Source organism: Callorhinus ursinus, unplaced genomic scaffold (assembly GCF_003265705.2).
Source record: "Callorhinus ursinus isolate GAN/ISIS: 27379988/994484 unplaced genomic scaffold, GSC_fseal_2.0 scaffold10, whole genome shotgun sequence".
Classification (NCBI taxonomy): domain Eukaryota; kingdom Metazoa; phylum Chordata; class Mammalia; order Carnivora; family Otariidae; genus Callorhinus; species Callorhinus ursinus.
The window spans coordinates 9,015,508-9,035,762 of record NW_027397072.1 but is presented as its reverse complement, the minus strand read 5'-3'; the positions used below and the strand labels follow the sequence as shown (position 1 = coordinate 9,035,762).

The window sequence follows — 20,255 nt, the reverse complement described above, 5'->3', positions numbered from 1 at the left end:
AAATACAGACCTCATGGAAACTCTTATCTTCATTCTGTGCCACCAACCAGAAAATTCCACAAGGCAAAGGTCCCTGGCACCTTATGCTGGGCCAGGGGTCAGTATGACCTTGACTCAAACAGAAGAAGGACCAAGAAGACTTAGCCATGGACAAACCGCCCCCACTCCCCCGCCCCGCCGGCAAGCTTGGAAGACTGAACTTGCCCCAGGGGCAGATTTTAAAGCCTGTTACACAGAGCAAACTTTACAAGACAAGAACTGTTGTGTTCAACTGTCTACACTGATCAAGTACCTGTAACAAGGTGGTACGTCCCTATCTCCAGTCATAGAATCTCGACCCTAGGATGCACTGAGAGACCTCCCGGGAGCCCCAGATCGCACCCCAATCCCATGAGTTGCTGAAAAGAAATGAGGAGAGCTCTACGGTGCAGCCAGAATGGCGGCAAGGGAATGCTGGGGGCCCGGCAGCCAGGGGAGCGGAGACCGTCTCCAAGAGCGTGGCTGTCACCGTGTCGGTGTCCCGCTGCTGAGGCCCGAATAGGCCTTCCTGGGGAGGGACAGAGGTTCCCACCAACTGTGAGGCTCCAGAAAGGCTGCCCCATGACAAAACTACCTCCTGTGAACAGTTAAAATCCAGACAGCACGCATGAGAAGAGCTTTATGAACTATCAAGTCCAATCAAACCATCCTCAGAACCGCTGGCTCACAGAGGAGAAATGGGCTGATTTGCCCTTCCCCCTACAGCTGCTGGTGTTCACACCCACCATCTCAAGAAAGCCTTCTTCAAGACCTCGCTTTGCCCACTGGTGCATCTGGTTTCTACGGTACAAAGTCCTTTGGTAGGGGAGCCCCTGAAGCTAAGACTAATCTATTTTGTCATATTCTCGGGCTGCAAGTGTACAAAGGTCACTCTGACTTTGCCCGTGGCCATGTGCACAAGCTCTCCTTTTTTAAACAGGGTAGTCCTGAGGCCTCTGGCTAACGTTCAAAATAACATGTTAGTGAAGGTTCACCACATCTGCATGGGGAAACGAGACATCTACGTTACAGAAACTTACTGGATTTTCTGGTCTCTTTTATTCTAAGCAAACTTAATATTCCTTCAAAGGCCTTAGAAAGAAGGACAAGTCTCTTGGTCGAGCCACGGGACGGGTACAGGTTGGTTGAAACCTTCCAGAATCCTATTCTCTGGGTACCAGAGCAAAGAGACAAGGCATCAAGAAATGTCAAACACTGTGCTCTCCATTTACTTGTTTTTAAGGGGACAGGGAGGGAATGAACGTACACAGAGAACCAGGGACGTTCTGGTCATCTGCTGTCCTCTGGGCAGGTCACTCAGCTTTACTGGCATAACAACTAGTCAATCAGGACAGCAAAACCTTCTTTGGGGAAGCCTGAGAACCAGAGAGGTAATGTCAGAGTCCAAAGTGGATGCAGACAGCGTTATCACTCCATTCTAGCATGAGAACGGAGTGTAGACCCACAGACATGACATTCAAGGCCACCCCGAATTCTACCCAACCCCCATCTCCAGCTTCCGCTCCTGTTCCCCACTCTGCTCTGCCAAATCGCCAACTGGACCCCTCTGCCCACTCCCACCACCCTCCTGCCTCCAGGCTCATGCTCCCTCCTACGGAAGCCCCACCTGTGTGTGTCCCACTGTCACCCAAGGCCCAACTCAAATGTCGACTTCTTCAGAGCTTTCCTTGACCCAAAGGACTGAAGCTTGCTGTTCTCCACCCCCTACCACTCTTGATACTGCTCAGAGGACCATGGTAACTTCTTCTTTTGTGTTTATCGAAATTCACGTCTTTTTCCCCCATTAACTATCCCCGTGCTCCAAAGCACCGGCATCATGGTGTGAGTGCACGTAGGTGGGGGCTGTGTGTGTACATGTAAGTTTATGTGCACAGACTAGCATCCAGCACATGGTAGACAGTCAGTAAATATCGGGAGGGAAGGCAGGAAAAACAAGGCACCGATCCATGTGAACACTTTAGGATTTCTGCATATTCTCTGAAATAATAACCTACTGTTTTTTATTTATGCCTTTGTCTCCAACCTGGATCCCTTAAGATACGCACAGCTCAACTGCCATCGAAGAATGAGGCCCCAAGAAATCTTCCAAGCTCTCGAGAAGGGATTCTGACACCAAGTGTTGAAAAGATGGATGGACAAGAATGACTGCCAGGCCGTGGGATGCCACGAGCGCCCTGCCAAGGCCAGCACGGCCATCCAGAAGCAGCTACACAGATGTCAGGCCCTGGTTCCATGAGTAACGTGGGCTGTGGAACCGCGGCTCCCTTTCAGACGCAGGGCTGGGAAGCACAGACCGTCAGGAACGCCTCCTTGTGGTTCAGAAGGGGGAACACGGTCCCACAAATATTTAGGGAGGCAGCAAGCAAGCTGCTCTCCTGCTTTGGCAACAATTTCTGGCCAGGAGAACAGGCTGCTCTTCAGAGAGGTGATCTGGGACCACGGAAGGGGCTGATCAAGAAAACCACAGGACGGCTTCCCAACCAGTCCCAGCAGACCGAGGAAATGGCTGAAATCACCCCAGCTGAATACATGAGGTAATTCTAATTTTTCACGAAATTGTCTGCAAGGCAATAAAAGTTTTCACAAGGATGCATAAAATGAGCCATTCTCTTTGGAAATCTGCCTCAGGACTGGGGAGTTGATAATCTCTTGAGAAGACAGAGAACACGGGATGCAGCCCAAATCCTCAGACTCCCAGGCACAAATATCCAGAGTTGAGAGACACAGTTCCTTCGATGTCCTACAGCACAGGAGATAGTCCATAAAATCGAGTCTCTCGTGACCACACACGGCGGCACTATCGCTGGTCCCACAGGTCCCCGTCTAGCCGGGCTTGTCAGCCCAGGTGGCACCCGCTGTGCGTGCACACGGAGCCAGGCTCTCCCTTCTATGGGAAGACCTCCTGGCAAGGCAGGGCTCAACGGGGCCTCCAGGCGAGGTCGGACCTCGAGAGGGGCTCCAAGCTCTATTTCAGGATGGAGCCTTCAGGGCGCCTGGGTGGCTCAGTTGGTTAAGCGACTGCCTCCGGCTCAGGTCATGATCCTGGAGTCCCGGGATCGAGTCCCGCATCGGACTCCCTGCTCGGCAGGGAGTCTGCTTCTCCCTCTGACCCTCCCCCCTCTCATGTGCTCTCTCTCATTCTCTCTTTCTTTCAAATAAATAAATAAAATCTTTAAAAAAAAAAAAAAAAGGATGGAGCCGTCATAGGCAGGCACGTGCCACACCCGAGAGGCGGGCAAAGCCTTACGGGCCAAGTCAGGGTTCAGATGAGACAGGAACGGGACAGGGACGATGTGCATGGAAAGATGGGCTAACGCTGATGGTACATTAGCAGGCTTGGAACATAACCAACAAGACCCCGGGATTATCTAGAATGCTACAATAAAGCTAAGAACTACTTCCCCAGCCTCTAGTTCTCCCTTGGGAAGAGGGGGGGAAGAAATCAGTTGCTCATGTGAGCTCCAAGAGATCGTTCTAAAATGCAAGTTAAAGACACAGCAATCACCTTATCTGAACGCTTCCAAACATAGAAACTGTTAAGGGAAAACTAGGAAGGAGGGGCCTGTACAAAAAGAGAAAATTATCGACAGGTCAACCAAATGCTTTGGGAGAATCTTGTTTGGATCTTGGTTCAAACAAACCAACTGTAGAAACAAACAAACAAACAAACAAAAACTATAAGACAAAATTTGAACACGCTGGATATTTGATGTTATGGAATGACTGTTACACGTTTTAGATGTGATAATGGTACAAGATTTCTAACAAAAAGCCCTGACTTTTTAGAGAGACACACTGAAATGCTTACAGATGAAATGACATGTCTGGGATTTGCTTCCTAATAATTCAGAAGGCAGAGAAGAAAGGAGCGAGATGCGACTGTGTTAGTAACTGCTGAAGAGACAAGACAGATACACTATCCTACCATAGTCTTCTCTCTACTTCGACAGTTTAAAAATGACTTGCTGGGGCGCCTGGGTGGCTCAGTTGGTTAAGCATCCAATTCTTGGTTTCGGCTCAAGTCATAATCTCAGGGTTGTGGGATCGAGCCCCATGTCGGGCTCCCTGCTCAGCATGGAGTCTGCCTGTCCCTTTCCCTCTGCTCCTCCCCCCTCTCCCCTCTCAAATAAATAAATAAAATCTTAAAAAAAAAATTAAAAAAAAAAACACTTCCCGGGCACCGTAGCCTTTCGCAAGCGGGGACCAAGCAGCCCCCATTCCCAGTCTCCACCCTGTTTCTCCAGCACACCATCCTCCTTCATCCACATGCCCCCCCTCCTGCCCGAGAGCACCCCGTCCTCTGGAGTATGAGACCAGGGCCAGAGCACCTGGGTTCAAATTCAGGACCTGCCATTTACTAGCTGGGTGACCCTGAGCAAGTCGCTTAACCTCTCTGTGCCTTTATTTCTTCATATACAAATGCCAGATAATAAGGGAGCCAACTTGCCGGCTTATTTGATCCTACCGAGCGGTTTCTGACACACAGTCAGTGCTCAGTAAGGTGGCTGCTATTAATGTTTAGCTGCTGTCGTTGTTCTCCGACTGGCAAAACGGCACTGGTTTTTCAGGGCCGAGCTCAAACACCACACCCTCGGAGACACCCTTCCCAACACCGGGGCTCAGGGCACCCTTCAGGAGCCCCCCAGCTACAACGTGCGGCATGCAGATGTAGTTTCAGCTTCATTTCTGCAGCTCCCTGAGCTGAGTCCCTGTCTGCCTGAGCTTTCCCACCAGGTGGCAAACCCCCAGGGAAGGACAGGGTTGGACTTGACTTTAGGGCCCCGGGGCTGAACTGAAAGCCCACCTGCCATCCGGGGTCTACATTCCATGAACGCTTAATGCTTTGCCTGCTGAATGAACACAGGACTCATTGACACCCAAAGGAAAAAAGTGAACATTCTAGCTCAGTGTTTTCTTCCGTCTTAGCTGTCAGCCAATTTTGATGAATTACCGTCAACAACTGGAAACACACACCTAGATCTTCATCTTCTCAGACAAAATCCCTTGGTTGATTCAAAGTCACTAAAACAAGATTCCCTTCGTTATAGATTGGGGGGAGGGATTATAAATTAGGAGCTAAAGCCATTCCTTCCCCCAAGATGCTTCACAGCTCCCATTTTATAGATCACTAAAAAGCACGGAGCCCAGGCCCCAGGAGGGCTGCAGGGCCACCCTGCCCTGTGCAGCCATCAGGGTTAATTGCAGGAAACCTAAACAGTGTTAAGTGTGCAAGCTGAGAGCATAAAGTTATTTTAAAAGAAGAAAGCATCGGTTATTACCAACCAGCCCTCGTTACCCACCTCCGATGGCTTTTTGGCGAGCAATTAACAAAGACCCCACTTCCTCTGCACTGGCCACCTGAGGAGCTGGAGCTGTTAGGGGGCTGGCGGCCAATGCACTGAAAGATTCTTGTCTCCACCTTTCAAGACCCAGAACCTCCTTGATTTACTGCCCTCACAATTCCTTTACAGTCACAAAGTGGTGGAATTCAGCTGGAGCCCCGGCTGCCGCCAGATCAAACACTGACCAAGTCACCAGCACCGTCCTACCAGCAGGCTGCATCCTGAGTGGGCTCGATGAGCAAATTAAACCTAAGACGGAAGGACGCCATGAGCTTCCTGGGCAGTGAATTTTCCGGGATTACTCTTGTTTTCAAGAACTAGTGACGATAAGCCCACACCGGCCTGAACCTCTTCTCTCTCGGGTCACTGTCCCAGAGCTGTGCGTGTCCCTGCAGCCCACATTCACCTGCCTTGCTCCCCAGCATTAACCCACTGCCGCATCTCCTCGAGGCAGAAACCATTTCCTTGTTTTCTCTGGCTCCGTTCCTGTCCTGCCCTTCTGTCTCTCCTCCCCTCCGGTCCTTTACGTGATGCCTCAGACATAAACTGTGCTTAATAAACATCCGCTGACGTGCATGTACCTACTCAGCTTTGCGGGCTGGATCAAGCGTGAAATTTAATGTTCCACAGTGAAGACTGTTCCTGATGCTACATCTGGACCAGATCATTACGGCCCGTCCGCCTGCCTGGTCCTCCTCCAAAGGAGACACCAGGCCCGGTGAAGGAGCCAGGCTGCCGAACAGCCAAGAGCACGTGTGGGAATCAGTCCCTACTTTATGGAGAAGGTATGACTGTTTTGCAAGCAGGAACACACACTCGGCCCTCTCCTCCCTCCACCTCATGTCTGATGGCTTCTGAAACCACCCAGGACAGGTCTGTACCCTATTCTTGACACAGGTAGGCACTTAGAAAAGGTGTGACGAACAAACATCCAAAAAAGTGAATTCTAAAGGACGGGCTCTCTACAGGAGGTTCATCACATTGTAAAATAAATCTCATTTACATCCTAATTCCACACAGAAATAGCCAACTGAAAAACACAAACGGGACAGTAGGACCTGCTGAGGAAGAAGTCCCCAAAGGCGGCCTGCCCCTCCACCCCCAAAGGCCTCCCTTGTCCCTGCCCCGCGTGCAGATGGAACCGCAAAGAAGGGACTTACCAAGAAGAGCGTTGTGCCCATTATCATCGGGCAAGAACCTTTTGTCAACGGCACACACCAGAAGATGGTCCGGCAGGCTGGGGGACTTGGCCCCCACGAGGAGAAAGCCTGCGGGGACGTCGATGGGCTCACTGGAAATGGAGACAAGACGCAGGTCCTTTCCCGCCTGGCAGAACCCTAGGAGGAATGGACAGGGCTCACATGTGCGCCAAGGGGCTTCCCCAGAACCAGGCTCTGCATGGGCAAAGGGAGGACATTCCAGATCTCGTCAGGAACAAACCTCACCTCTGCGTGCGGCTGACTTTAAAATTAGTTCCAAGAGACAAAATATAACCATATGTACTCAGGACACTTGCTGCATGTTAATTCCTCTGAAGACTATCGTGTCACCATATAATATTCATGTACAAAAGAAACTCAGCAGGAAAAACAGTAGACAAGTGGCGGTCAATTAAAATGTATACAAGATAAATCCATAAGAAATTGTGAGTAACGTGGTATTTTTTGCACCCTGCATTTTTCACATGTATGAGGAATAGGCAAATGTCACAAAGGAGGAGCCAGAGCCTGGGAATGCTGGCTGCCTCTGGGGAAGGGCCTGGGACCAGAACACAAGGAGAGTGATCATCAAGGAGGCTTGCACTCTATACCCTTTTGAACATTTTGTATTTTAGAGCTTTTAAACATATTTCCCATTCGAAAAATAAGTGCCCTAAAATATCTGGAAATAAAAGGAGAGAAACAGCTGATATTTATTTGGAGGGGTCCTCTCCCAGGTCTTCCTGGATGAGGGCACATTCGGCCCCATCTCCTGGGTCAGTTCCATCCTTAGTTACCGACTGAGACAATGAGAGTTAACATGACCCTGACGGTCCCAAGGCTTTCTTGCCAAACTCTACAGCGTGAACAGACCCCTCCGGCGTGCACCTGCTTCACCACCTACAGCACCTGTGTCCAGAGTCTCCCACCTGGCCCCGGGAGAGGGCCACGAAGGGACCCTGAGGGGCGGGGAAGTTGGCAGGCCCGGAGCCAGTGCCCACTGTGCACCAGGCACTGGACCAGGTTAAGTTCTGCAAAAGCTCTCATTGGATCACCTCTGGGGAAGTGATTCAGCCCCCAGTTTGCAGAGATGGAAATCGAGGCTCACAGAGGTTCCATGATTCGCTCAGAGCTGCTGAGAGGTGGGCCGGTATGGAGCCAGGTCTGCCCCTCAGCTTGGGGTGGTTCCCCTTCATTGTCTTAGGGAAGCTAAGCAAAGTCCTGAGGCTGAGGTCAAGCACCCCACAGGCCTTCTACCTACATGGCCGGGGCCCTTCCTTCTGAAGAACTGGAGGAAAACAGGCCATGGACAGAGTATTTACTGTGTTGACTTGGAAATTCTCTGAAACTCACTGTAATGACCACTGGACGGTTCACGGTTTCCTTCTTTAATTAGGTGACCTTTTAACATGTGGACACTAGAAGTCCTACCTCATGAAGAGCCATTGCGCTGGTTTCTCTCTCCCTGGAACAGTAGCCCTGGTGATGGCTGACTGTCTCCCCCGCCGCCATCCTGCACAAGGTCAAGTCCAGGCCCACACACAGGGTACCTGGGGCCTCTACAGCCCATCTGACCACTGCACCAAGCCCTGCCCAGCCACACCTCAGACCCCTACCTAAATAAGCTGCTAGCAGCTCCCCCGATGGGCTATATTCTCAACCCTCCCGAGCCTTTGCACATGCTGTTCCTCCATCTGGAATGTCCAGTTTCCCCCAACCCTCTCACAGACTCCTGCTAATCCTCCAAAACCCAGATAACGGGTCACCTCCTCCAGGAAGCCTTCCCTAAACTCTCTACCCGCGTAAGGAAACTTTCCTGTGCTCCCAGGCACCCCTGCTTGCCCACCCTACCCTGTCGGCACTTTCCACGTCGTGTGCGCAAAGCATCTGCTTACCTACATAGCTCCATTAAACTGGGGGCTCTTCTACCTTTTATCTCCATATTTCCAGAGTGGGGGGCCCAATCATTAGTGAATTAACTGACTGACTGACTAGTGACATCCCTCGACTGGTATGGGGACAGGGCAGATGAATGTACACCATTCAGAGAGTTTGTCCCACTAGTGAGTGACAGAGCCAGGGGTTTACTCCAAGTTTCTCTGAGTGCAGAGCACGAGCTCTTATCATCAGACCAAGGTGCCCCCCACCTGGCATTCCCGAGCCTTGGGTCCTCAACACTGCAACAGGAGTAACATGCTGATTCTACAGGGCTCCTGAGAGAACACGTATCTGCCTTCTTCAACAGTAAATCACAATCGCGGACAAAGATTATTCTTACTAATCAGTCTAAGGGAAACGTTAGCGCAAGCAGACCCGAACTGGGAGATATATTCTAGTTTCCAAACAACCAATGTAGAAAAATGAACTGCTGGACCCAAAATCCATTCGTAAAGTTGAGCTGTCCAGAGAGTGCCGAGGGTCGGTGAGCCTGACAGTCCCCGGGTGGTGTAGCCAGGGGCCAGGGGCACAGGGGACGCAGCGGCGCACAGCTGTAGACTCTGGGCGTGGGGGGCGGGGGGGGCCAGGCGCCAGGCTTACCGTCCATGGTACAGCAGCCTTCGGGCGGAGGGTGCATCTGGTAGGGATTTGGGGGACAGTTGGGCTCCAGTCCCCCTTCCCCCTCTTCTTCCTCGTCCTCATGGTCTACTCGGCTACCACCTAGAAGTGGCAAAGGGGAGGGAGGAGACAGGCAGAAGCCAGGGGTCAGCAGGTCTCAGCCATTTAATAATTAAGCCATCCCTACAGACACGCTAGGAGTCGGGCATCGTGCCCCTTCTCTGCTCAGAGGGGACAGCTGCAGTCAGAGGACCTTCCCAAGGTCACGGACTCAGGCCCCAAGCCTGGGGACTGCTGCGGTCAGAGGACTTTCCCAAGGTCACGGACTCAGGCTCCAAGCCTGGCCTCACGACTTCAAATTCAGGTTCCTTCTCTTTCCATCCAGCAGAGCTGCCCGAGTCCGCTCACGCACGAGGGTTCAATACAGACATAACTGGTGGATAAGAATGGCACATGAAGCACTCCAAAAATCTTTCTGCGGGAGGTGCCCCAGATTAAGATATAGACCATTTTACAGAGAGGGACCCAATGACTGGCCCACAGCTCTTCAGTGACCTGCTAAGAAGCACAGCCAGCAGGTTCCCAGGTGCATGTGAGGCCCATGTTCTGCGGCTGATGTTCTGCCATTGACTATCCAGCTTCACTTAGAATACAAAATATAGTGTGAGCTGCCTCTCCCATCATATAAACTCTACGTGTTTATTTATCCCCAAGGGAAGAGTGGATGCATAGACAGGACTAGAAATACAAACACACCCAAATCTGGCACATACACACAAAGCGCCATTCCAGAACAAGGCCAAGCATGTTATGACTTTAGGAAACTTTTTTTTTTTAAGTCTTGCAGTCGCATTTTTGGAGTCCTGGCAAACATGGAACTGGCCAGAAGAACCAGGGATTGGCCGTGGAAATCCCACTGTTCCCTACTCCATCGTGGCAGTAAAAGAGCGTCTTGTCATTCCCCGCAGACTCTTGGCTCCCAGAGAGTGGAGTCCCTGCCCTCGCTCATCTCTGTGACCCAGGCACCCCACAAAATGCTTGTGCAGAGGCAATGCCCAGGAGACCCACGCCCAGCTGATATGGGCATACACCCTCAGGCCCCGTTTACCCAGCACTGCTCAAGAAGGGGTTTCATCTAAATGAATTTCCAAGGCTATGGAAGTATCATCCTAACTCCTTTTAATAGACATTTTTGGCCAAAATCTTTCTCAACTTGTCCAGGTTTAAATGTCATTTAGTAACTAGCATGCAACCTTCTTCATGGAATAGGGTCATTACAAGCATCCTTAAATGGGCTGGGCTGGAAGACAGTTTTTCTTCTTTTTTGTTTCTCTGCCTCCTGTTTTAGTGCTCGTTTCTGTGTTCCCATTTCTCCTACCTCCTCTTCCTCGGCTCTCGCACCCTCAGTCCATCCAGTGGGTAAGTGGTTCTAGGTTAATAATGGAATCGTGTGCAGTGGGGAAAGAGAGGGGCTGGGAATCAGGGAACTCAAGCTTCAGTTCTCAAGCTTGCCATTGTCTGTGTGGCCACAGGAAAGTTACTTAACCTCTCTGTGCATCAGATCCTGCATCTTTAAAATGAGGTGGTTCTATAGGGCCACTTTGAGCTGCTATAGTCTATGTGGGGGAATACGGCCCTCAGCATTGCACAGTCTTCCTCATGGGATTTAATCAGTACAGTGGCCAACATTTTAAAGGTGCCCATGAGACAAGAGGCAGAAGAAACTGAACGTTTTAAGCCAGCTCATGCCCGTGACCTTGGGTAGGTCAGAGCGGGAAGTGAAGAACCCTGGTGTCTCGTCTTTCTGAGCCTAGAGTACACCAAGGTGGCAGGAAGACCGTAAAAAGATTACCCAGGAAGCACACAAGCGGGGGGAGGTGGGGATAAACTCAGAGCCTCCTTCAGATGCTTTCTTCCTGCCATTAAATGCAGGCATGGAGTGGCTGTAGCCTAAGGGATAGAGTTCCGCCCAGACCCCAGGCGCCAGCTATGCAGCACAGGGCCCCACGGGGGCTGGGACTGTCCTGCGGCCACCTGCGGAGTGGGCGGCACAGAGCACTTGGCGGCACCATGCACTCTCCTCCTGGAGCCGGGGCTCCAGAGGCTGGGAGGGAAGGGCAAAGACCCCAACAGTCTGAGCAAGAAGAAGCGAGAACTCAGAGACCCTGGAGCTCTGAGGGCACACAGGAATGCCTGTCTGCAGTTATTCTGCTAAAGCCAAATGGAAGAATTCAGACTCTCCGAAAGAATGAGAGAGGAGGTTCTTCAGCCTCAGAAAGTCAAAGAAAGAGCTCAGAATCCAGTGGATGAGAAAGCAGACCTCAAAGGTCAGAGGTCTACACCAGACATCCCAGGGCCTTTGATGGGATCAGTCAGGCAGTGGCGAGGGTGGGGAGACTTATTACAGCCAGGAGCAGACCAGACCAGCCTGCTGGCCAAGGTCGGGGGGGGGGGGTGGTCCGGGGCGTTACCCGTGTGTGAGACAAGAATAACCCGTTGGGGGGGGGGGGGACTCAAAAGGAAAAACCCGACCCCCAGAGAGGGTGGCCATAGCACACACTCTGTTGAGCTACTTTTTCTTGACTTTCCACAAGAAGAAACCACATGACATTTTGAGGAGGGTGGGGATGCAAGAATTCACCGCATCTTGTTTAATTAGCTAATACTTATCTCAAAATGCTGGGGTGGGATTTGTTTTGTTTGGTCTTTCTCCAAAAATTAAAAAAAAAAAAACTAAATAGCCCATAAAAGCCTTTTCCCCTGGAAGGAGGTGGGGTAAGGCCTCTAATCCAGGGAACAAACTCATAAGGCCAACGCTCGGGAACACGGAAGATGTTAACAGACCCAGGGGTGTCTAGGATACCAGCAGCCTGGCCATAAAAACCATCTTTAATGTAATTGTCTGAGGAAGGACAGCAGTAAGAGACCCTGGCAGACAGACAGACAAAACAAGGTGTGGCCAGGACAAGCCATCGGCGCCAAGTTTTATGACGCAGAATCCACGGGGAGAGCTGTGTGTTCCATTCATGGTGACATCCAGCAAACTAAAAAAAGAGAGTGTTCCCCTTCCCACCAGACCCCTCCTTTGTCCTTCCTGCCCCTCGGGAGGATTTCTCTATTCTGTTCCCGGACGAACAGGAAAAGCTGGAGGGTCTGCTCTGGTTTTCGTACAGGGGGGCTGCACCGATAGCTGGTGGGGCGCCTGCAGCACTCAACACGAGAGGCATGAGACGGGGACGCCTCAAAGCTGTCCCCGGAAAGTGCCACCTGCCCAATGCCCTATCGGCAGGGGAGGGCATCCTAACAAGTCAGAATGTTCGAGATGCAGCCTCCCAGGTAGTCCGTAGAGATCTTAGGCAGGAGGAAAAGCTGGCAGGGAACCTCCTAGGGCTTGCTCCTCTCCCCCTCTCTCCCCCCGGGTGAGCACCACACCACCCCCACCCCCGCCTACTTAACCACCTGCTGCCCCCTTCCTATCACAGAGCTGCCAAAGCTAAGGGTGCAACTCCCTGACTCGGGCACTCCTTCAACACTGCAACCTGCAAGCAAACCCATCTCCCAGCGTCCCAAATCATGGGGTTTAATCACTTTAGTAGGTGCAGGTGGAAAGAACTTTGTCGATTTTAAGGTGCCATTCACATGGACTAAGTCAGCATTGTCATCATAATTAATTTATCATTAGCAACAAAGCCTTTCAGTACTGAAAGTAGCTAAGGCTGACTGTTTAATGCATACATTTTACATAAGTCTGTCAGCTAGCCAAAAACACAGCCTGTATCCCCCACTCATTTCTCATCTCCTCCTTGTGTTGCAGTGACGCTTCCCCTGCTGGAAAACGTGCGTACTTTCGATATGTACAGAGAATTCTTGGTTTTCCTAATTCATGCTTTTGAGCATGGTCCAGTTTCTCCCAGACCCTCCTCATCCAGCTCTTTTAGGTCCTTACTGTGGCTGTTTGTCAAGTTAATGTTGTATGGACGTTTCAAAGATGGACACAAGGAACTGTGTGTCCCTGCTAGAATAAGGAACTATCCGACTCCACACAAGCAACTCTGTGCCTCATTTCCCCTTATGTGCAACCCTCCCAGCCAGCCATCCCCACACCCTGCCAACACACACACACACACACACACACTGACCCACACACATGGTGACTACCCTAATACAGGATCTGTCATACTGCCTGCGTGCCTTCTTAATTGATTTATTTTTGTTTCAAACAATGGTCCTTTTTGCCTTCAGTATCAAAGTGAAGTCTGCAGGGAACTTCCAGTGGAAGGCATAAACTGACCAAAAGTCCCATGGACTGCTGTGGGGTTACTTCTGACATAAAAAACACATGGCTATTAAAGAGACACACTAAAGATTGAAAACACAACCATTTTACTCTCTGGATAGCTAAGTAAATCCTAAAGTTGTCCCCATGCCTGAATATAATTGATTCATTCATTCCTGGCACACGTTCAATTCATAAGGGTTTGTTCTTGGTTTTTTTCAAAGTTTCCGGAGGGCTCTTGTATCTGCAGCCACAAAGAGAAACCACCTAGAGACTATTTTGCAAAGATATGGCCATGAATCCTGAGACAGAGAGAAAAAAATATCACCAAGGGCCAAAGCATGTTAAAATTTCTGACTTACCCAAGTGAGAAAGTCCGACCTTCTAATGAGAGCATCAGTAACAACCAGCTCACAACAATCCAACGCAGCCCTCTTCCTTCCCTGTTATCCAATGAATAACTGCATTCCTTGTAACTTTATGGCCGAAACTTAGTCTTAGGCAAGGAAAAAGGTAGGTGCACCTTTCTTTTTGCAATAATTCTTTTCTGCTAGACTCTTCCGCACAGAGGGGAGAGGAGCGAGTTCCCCATTCTGTTACAACAGGAGTTGCACCAGACGCAGGACCTACCCCAGAGCATCTCCTACCTTCCAGGGCAGAGAGCTGTGGCTCTGTTTCCAGATAGAGCTGGGAGAAGACCGGCCGGGGCACCAGGCTGCTGGACCGCAGGGATGCCTCAATGGAGTCGTGCAGGACCTCTTCGAAGCGCGTTGTCTTCAGCTGTCCGGCGTAAGAGTTTCCCATCTTCAGAAAGGACGACAGAGGATGCTGTTTAAAATGACATCTCAGCGTCAGCTGAAAAGACTGACGCTGCGCCCGAAGCCCAAAGGCAGACGTGAGCCCGTCACAAGGAGGGAAGGGCCAGGGAAGGGCCGTGGATCGCCCTGCTCGGCCGAGAGGAGAGGGCGGCTCTCAGCACCAGCTAGTGCTGGGCAATGACAGGAAGTCACCGGAGTAACAGCTTTCTCCAGCTCAGCACTCGGAAAGCGGAGGCTGACACCTCTTCGCATATTGCACTGGAAACCGGCTCTTTCGTCATCCCTGGTTCCACAGACCGCGCCCCCCCACCCTGCCCCGCCTTTTCCCTGAGATGGGATCCGGCCCTCAAGAGAGCTCAGACAAATGATGGTTTATTTTCCTTGACTTTACAGAAGAATAGCCCGGCGCCACTTTATGTCTGGGACGGCGGCTCACAATTCCACCATCTCCAGATTGTAGGATTACAAGACCGCCCCGCACCTTCTCAGAAGGTAGGCTAGCAGATTTCCCATCACTGCCTTTTCTGCTAAAAGGCCAAAAGTTAACATTCTTCCTTTAAAGTGTTTTTGTAGCTTATTACCATCTCCGTTATTCAAGTAATGTAGAATTACATCTGGAAAACGTGGAAATCTAGAAATCACAGAAGAGGGTGGACAAACAAAAGGAAAAATCACTGATAGTCCCATCCCCCCAAGATAACCACTGTGATTTTTTTTTTTTGGTAGCAGTTTAAGATACAGTTCACATACCATACCATTCACCCACTTAAAAGTGCACAACTCAATGGTTTTTAGTATATTCAGTGCCGTGCAGCCATCACACGTTCAATTTTAGAACATTTTCATCACCCCAAAAAGAAACTTCATACCCTTAAACTGTCACTCCTTAATCCCCCAACCCCCCACCCCACCCCCAGCCCCTGGCAACCACTAATTTACTTTCTGCCTCTGTAGATTTGCCGCCTCTGGAAATTTCCTATTAATGGAGTCCTATGATCTATGGTCTTTCGGTGACTGGCTTCTTCCAGATAAGCACAATGCTTTCAAGGTCCTTCTGTGTTGTCATGAGCATCAACACCTCATTCACACCATGCTAGGGTGATGTATTCTTTCCAGACTTAATTTTCTTCACAACTTGGGGATAGGAGGGAGACGGGAGATTATATTCACATAATTATAATCATTCTATAAATGAAATTTTTGATTCTGCACTTTTCACTGGACATGAACATTTCACTCAAGTCCTCTTACAAATGCTTTTAAAATAACTGTCATGACCGCATCATATTCCGTTGAGTGGAGGTGCAGATCCTTGCTCAGATCTTCTCTCTGATCATACGTGGTAAACCTCTATGTTTAGCACTTCCGAAGGAGCAGCACTTAAATTTATATTCCTAATGTTTTCCGTTTATTTTCTATTTCATTAAAGTTAGCTTTCTGTTTCCTCTTGGCTTAATCTGTTGTACTTTTTCCAAACTTCTTAAAATCATCTTTATTTTCCACCTCCTTTAATAATGAAGCTATTTCAGGCTACATACTTTCCTCTGGATGTCTCTTTCACTATGGCACAGAGATTTGGTATAAAGTGTTTTCCTTTTCATTTCTTTTGAGACAGAAATCCCCCTTTTGATTCCCTCCTTAATCGGGTTAATTATCCAGGAATGCATTTTTAATTTCTAAATAGTCAAGATTGAAGGGCAGGAAGTTAGCCTTTTTTTTTTTTTTAAAGTAGGCTGCACACCCAACGTGGAGCCCAAAGCAGGGCTCAAACTCATGACCCTGTGATCAACACCTGAGCTGAAATCAAGAGTGAGACACTTTTTTTTTCCAGTCTTTTTTTTAATAATTTTTTATTGTTATGTTAATCACCATACATTACATCATTAGTTTTAAGAGTGAGACACTTAACCAACTGAGCCCATCCAGATGCCCTTAGTCTTACTTATTTCTAGTTTGTATTGGGTTATAATCATGACTGTGGTCTTTAGAAACTCAACTTTTAAAATATGAAGGATTTCTTTTTGATGGATACCAGATGGATTTTCACAAAGAGCCTACCGATGTCAGAAAAGAGACGTATAAACTCTCTTCAAGGGAGGAAAGGAGACAGATCCTTCAGTACTTCCATATCCTTATGTATTTCTCATCTACCATACTGCTGATTTTCAAAGTAGCATTTGACTTAAAGAATCCCAGCAGATGCCAGTGCCAACATGACCACAGAGCAGTAGCAGCTGGTGCTACATTACAGTGACGCCCGCGGTCACACCAGCTGTGAGCCCGGCTTCACAAGCCAGCCATCACCTCACACACGCTCTGACTTAAGGCGCACGTAGGAAAGCCTCGTTTGGGCGACAGAGCCATTTCAAGATGGGCCCGCTGGTGCCCTGAGGGAGCTCTGGTTTCCCTCTTGACCGTAAAATGGGCCAAGTAGTCACGTTGTTTCTCTGCCTCTATTGTAAGGAAGGCCCAGCCTTTCCTCTTCCAAATACAAGTAAATGAAAACCATTAAACACTTGCTGCTGGGAGCAATAATCCCTGACCACAGGGCCCCTTCGCCAGCCCCTGCTTCCAGCCTGGGGAAATGAGCCTCCAGAATCAGCCTCGCACAGAGAAGGTGCTGGAAAAAGAGGTCAGCTGCCGGGAGCCCCCAGGAAGCCTGAGGCCCCCCCAAACAGCCCAGGTCAGAAGGGGCTCCAGGGTCCTCATGTCTGCCTTTTTCCTTGACCTGATACAATGACCCCTTGACCCCTCAATACACAAATGAGGGGTTACTAGCCACATTTGGGGACCCTTGCATTACTTTTGGTTCAGGGTAGTCTATTTATAAAGTTGCTGCAAATTAGTAACATCACAAATGTCCATTTCTATAGATGTCTGTCTGAAGAGCTTAAGGCACACAGAAAGGAGCTTTAAGTCCATCCTGTTTTACATGGTGTCTCTACAGAATCATGCTCAATGATCAAAAGAAATGATGGAGGCATCCATACCCTACCTTCCCAAGGTCCTGTCCCACCCACCTGACAGCTGATTGGCATCCTGAGCCCAGAGGGTTCCACCAGTTACAGGAGACAGTGCCTAATGTGCACGGAACAATAGAGAGGAAGAAAGAACTCGAACATTCACTGCCCAACTACTGTGTGCAAGGTTCTGTGCATGCTCCCTTGCCTGACACGTTTGGAGGTCAGGTGAGCGATATGATGAAGCCCATTCTAAAGATGACAAATTCAAGTCTTGGAGATGATAAGTAACGGGAAGGAACTCCTGTTCAAAGAAAAGAAATCGAATTGGGGTGGGGTGTGGGGAAGAAGGAGCGGTGAGGGAAGGCGGGGAGGGAATGGAGGGAGGGAGGAAGCCCGGGGGAGGGAGAGGAGAAACGCAGAAGGAACCAAGGCACAGAAGAGTCTTCACACTCAAAAAATGGAAAATTGTGCAACCCTAAGCAAACAGCGAAGCTTTAGTATCTATGAGCAAATACAGAGAAAAGGTACCCCACACCCTACCGAATGGTGCATCTGAAATCCTAACAAGGAGACACGGGTAAATAAGGAGGGAGAAGGAGCACTGAGAATCCCATGCGAATTCTGTGGCCCTTCTGTTAGTACCTGGGCGGGGGGAGCGCAGCACAACTGACCTGTGTGGCAACTTCCTACCGGCGGGACTCTAGCCTACAGACAAAACCACCTGTCAGGTGAGAGGCTTTGGGAGGGGGAGGGCAGAGCAGACTGAGGTGGAGGCACAGTTGGAGCCCTTGGACGTGTGAGAATCCCGCCCTCACCCTCATCAGAAGGGGAACAGGAGACCCTAACTCAGGGTCAAACCCGGAAGCTCCAATATCTTCCCCAAGGCCTCATCGAAGGAAGAGAACACCTGTGAAGGCCCGGGGCTGCAGTCTCCCCCTGCTCAGCTCTGACTGCGCCCTCCCTGCGCAGGTCTCTGCCAGCCTCCTGCTACAGCTGTTCTGGCCCGTGAGCTGCAGGGATTTCTTCCACACCCTGACACATCATCCCCCACTGCCTGTCTTCCAAGGCTAGTCCACTTCCTCCCGATGCTGGTGCACGATTATCTTCAACCCCAGAACCTGAACCACAACCTTCGCCATAACGCACGGCTGCACGAGACTGGAAAGAGCATGTGTGACCCCAAGCGAAGTGTCTGACTCACTGGGCCTTCGGGTTCTCATCTGTAAAATGGGCACTCCGAAGGGCTGATATGGAGAGTAAAAGAGACAGAGTACGTGGAAAGTGCCCAGCATAGCACCTGGCAGTCAGGGCATGATCGTTAATTTCTGGCGAAATCTGCATATTCACCTGAGAAGAATTTCCAATCATAAATGACAAGTGACACAAAGTGCTACAACGTAGAGGGCGCTGGGGGTGGCCAGGGAGAACCTGGGCCAAGGGGCCGGTACTCAAAGTGGGCCAGAAAGGAAAGGAGGGTATTTTGGTAGGATAGGTTTTGGAAGGATATTGAAGAAAGGGATAGGAGAGGACAAAGGAATGAAAGACCCATAAGGACAAACATACAGACATGCCCCAGAGAAAGGACACGCTTGTCTTTGGGAGCAGTCAATGGCTTATAAGATGGCACTGTGCTAGAGTAAAATCAAACTGAGGGTGAACCCCTACGCTGTTGGCGGGAAGGCAAGCTGGTGCAACCACTCTGGAAAACAGTATGGAGGTTCCTCAAACAGTTGAAAATAGAGCTACCCTATGACCCAGCAATTGCACTACTGGGTATTTACCCCAAAGATACAAATGTAGGGATCCGAAGGGGTACGTGCACCCCGATGTTTACAGCAATGTCCACAATAGCCAAACTGTCGAAAGAGCCAAGATGTCCATCAACAGATGAATGGATCAAGAAGAGGTGGTATATATACACAGTGGAATATTATGCAGCCATCAAAAGGAATGAGATCTTGCCATTTGCAACGACGTGGATGGAACTGGAGGGTGTTATGCTGAGTGAAATAAGCCAATCAGAGAAAGACATGTATCATATGACCTCACTGATATGAGGAATTCTTAATCTCAGGAAACAAACTGAGGGTTGCTGGAGTGGTGGGGTGTGGGCGGGACGGGGTGGCTGGGTGATAGACATTGGGGAGGGTATGTGCTATGGTGAGTGCTGTGAATTGTGCAAGACTGTTGTATCACAGATCTGTACCTCTGAAACAAATAATACATATGTTTAAAAAATAGAGGAAGATAGTAGGAAGGGAAAAATGAAGGGGGGGAAATCAGAGGGGGAGACGAACCATGAGAGACTATGGACTCTGAGAAACAAACCGAGGGTTCTAGAGAGGAGGGGGGTGGGGGATGGGTTAGCCTGGTGATGGGTATTAAAGAGGGCATGTTCTGCATGGAGCACTGGGTGTTATACACAAACAATGAATCATGGAACACTACATCAAAAACTAATGATGTAATGTATGGTGATTAACATAATAAAATAAAATAAAAAAACTGAGGGTTAAAATCAGACACTGTTTTAGTAGGTAACAGTCCCTGAAGCTTCGAAGCTAGGGATTTACAGAGATAAAGGTGGTATTTTAGGCAGGTCAATCAGACAGGTGTTTGGGATTAAAACTGAGGGCGTGGTGGATGCAGTTTCAATAGGACCCTTGTATATCTGCTTGTTTTTAAGACTGAAGCACAAAAAGTTGCTTGAAAACTCTATACCTAGGAATGCAGGGGATGCCTGGTGGGCCCATAGGAGATCATCAGATGTGGGCCTATTTCATCAAAGCAACCTCAAATATAGGTCTATGTCAGTACTACACCTCCGCTGGCTTGTCTGACCCCAGAAGCACCTACAAACTTGACCAGACAAAGCAGCCTGATCCCAGGGGAGTTTGGAGTCACCAAGGCCGGTTATCTCAGCAGGCTCTCGATGGTTGGGACATCCAGCGCAAGCCAGTCTCCTCCCGTGGCACCAGTAAATCAAGCTCTGTCCTTTAGAGCATTCCGTTAGAAAGAGCAGCAAGCTCTAGGTTGGGTTGAAGTTCAATTAGAATCAGCGT

General features: G+C 49.7%; 1 protein-coding gene across 1 annotated transcript in view; it reads right to left on the bottom strand.

Annotated features, from left to right (window-relative positions):
- GREB1 (growth regulating estrogen receptor binding 1) overlaps positions 1 to 20,255 on the bottom strand; it is a 126,703-nt gene that overhangs the window by 57,246 nt on the left and 49,202 nt on the right. Inside the window, exons 2-4 of the mRNA XM_025867753.2 lie at positions 14,060 to 14,216; positions 9,119 to 9,238; positions 6,542 to 6,718 (exon numbers count right to left, since the gene is read on the bottom strand). Coding sequence (XP_025723538.1) covers positions 6,542 to 6,718; positions 9,119 to 9,238; positions 14,060 to 14,216 — 454 coding nt within the window. The remainder of the gene's footprint in view (positions 1 to 6,541; positions 6,719 to 9,118; positions 9,239 to 14,059; positions 14,217 to 20,255) is intronic.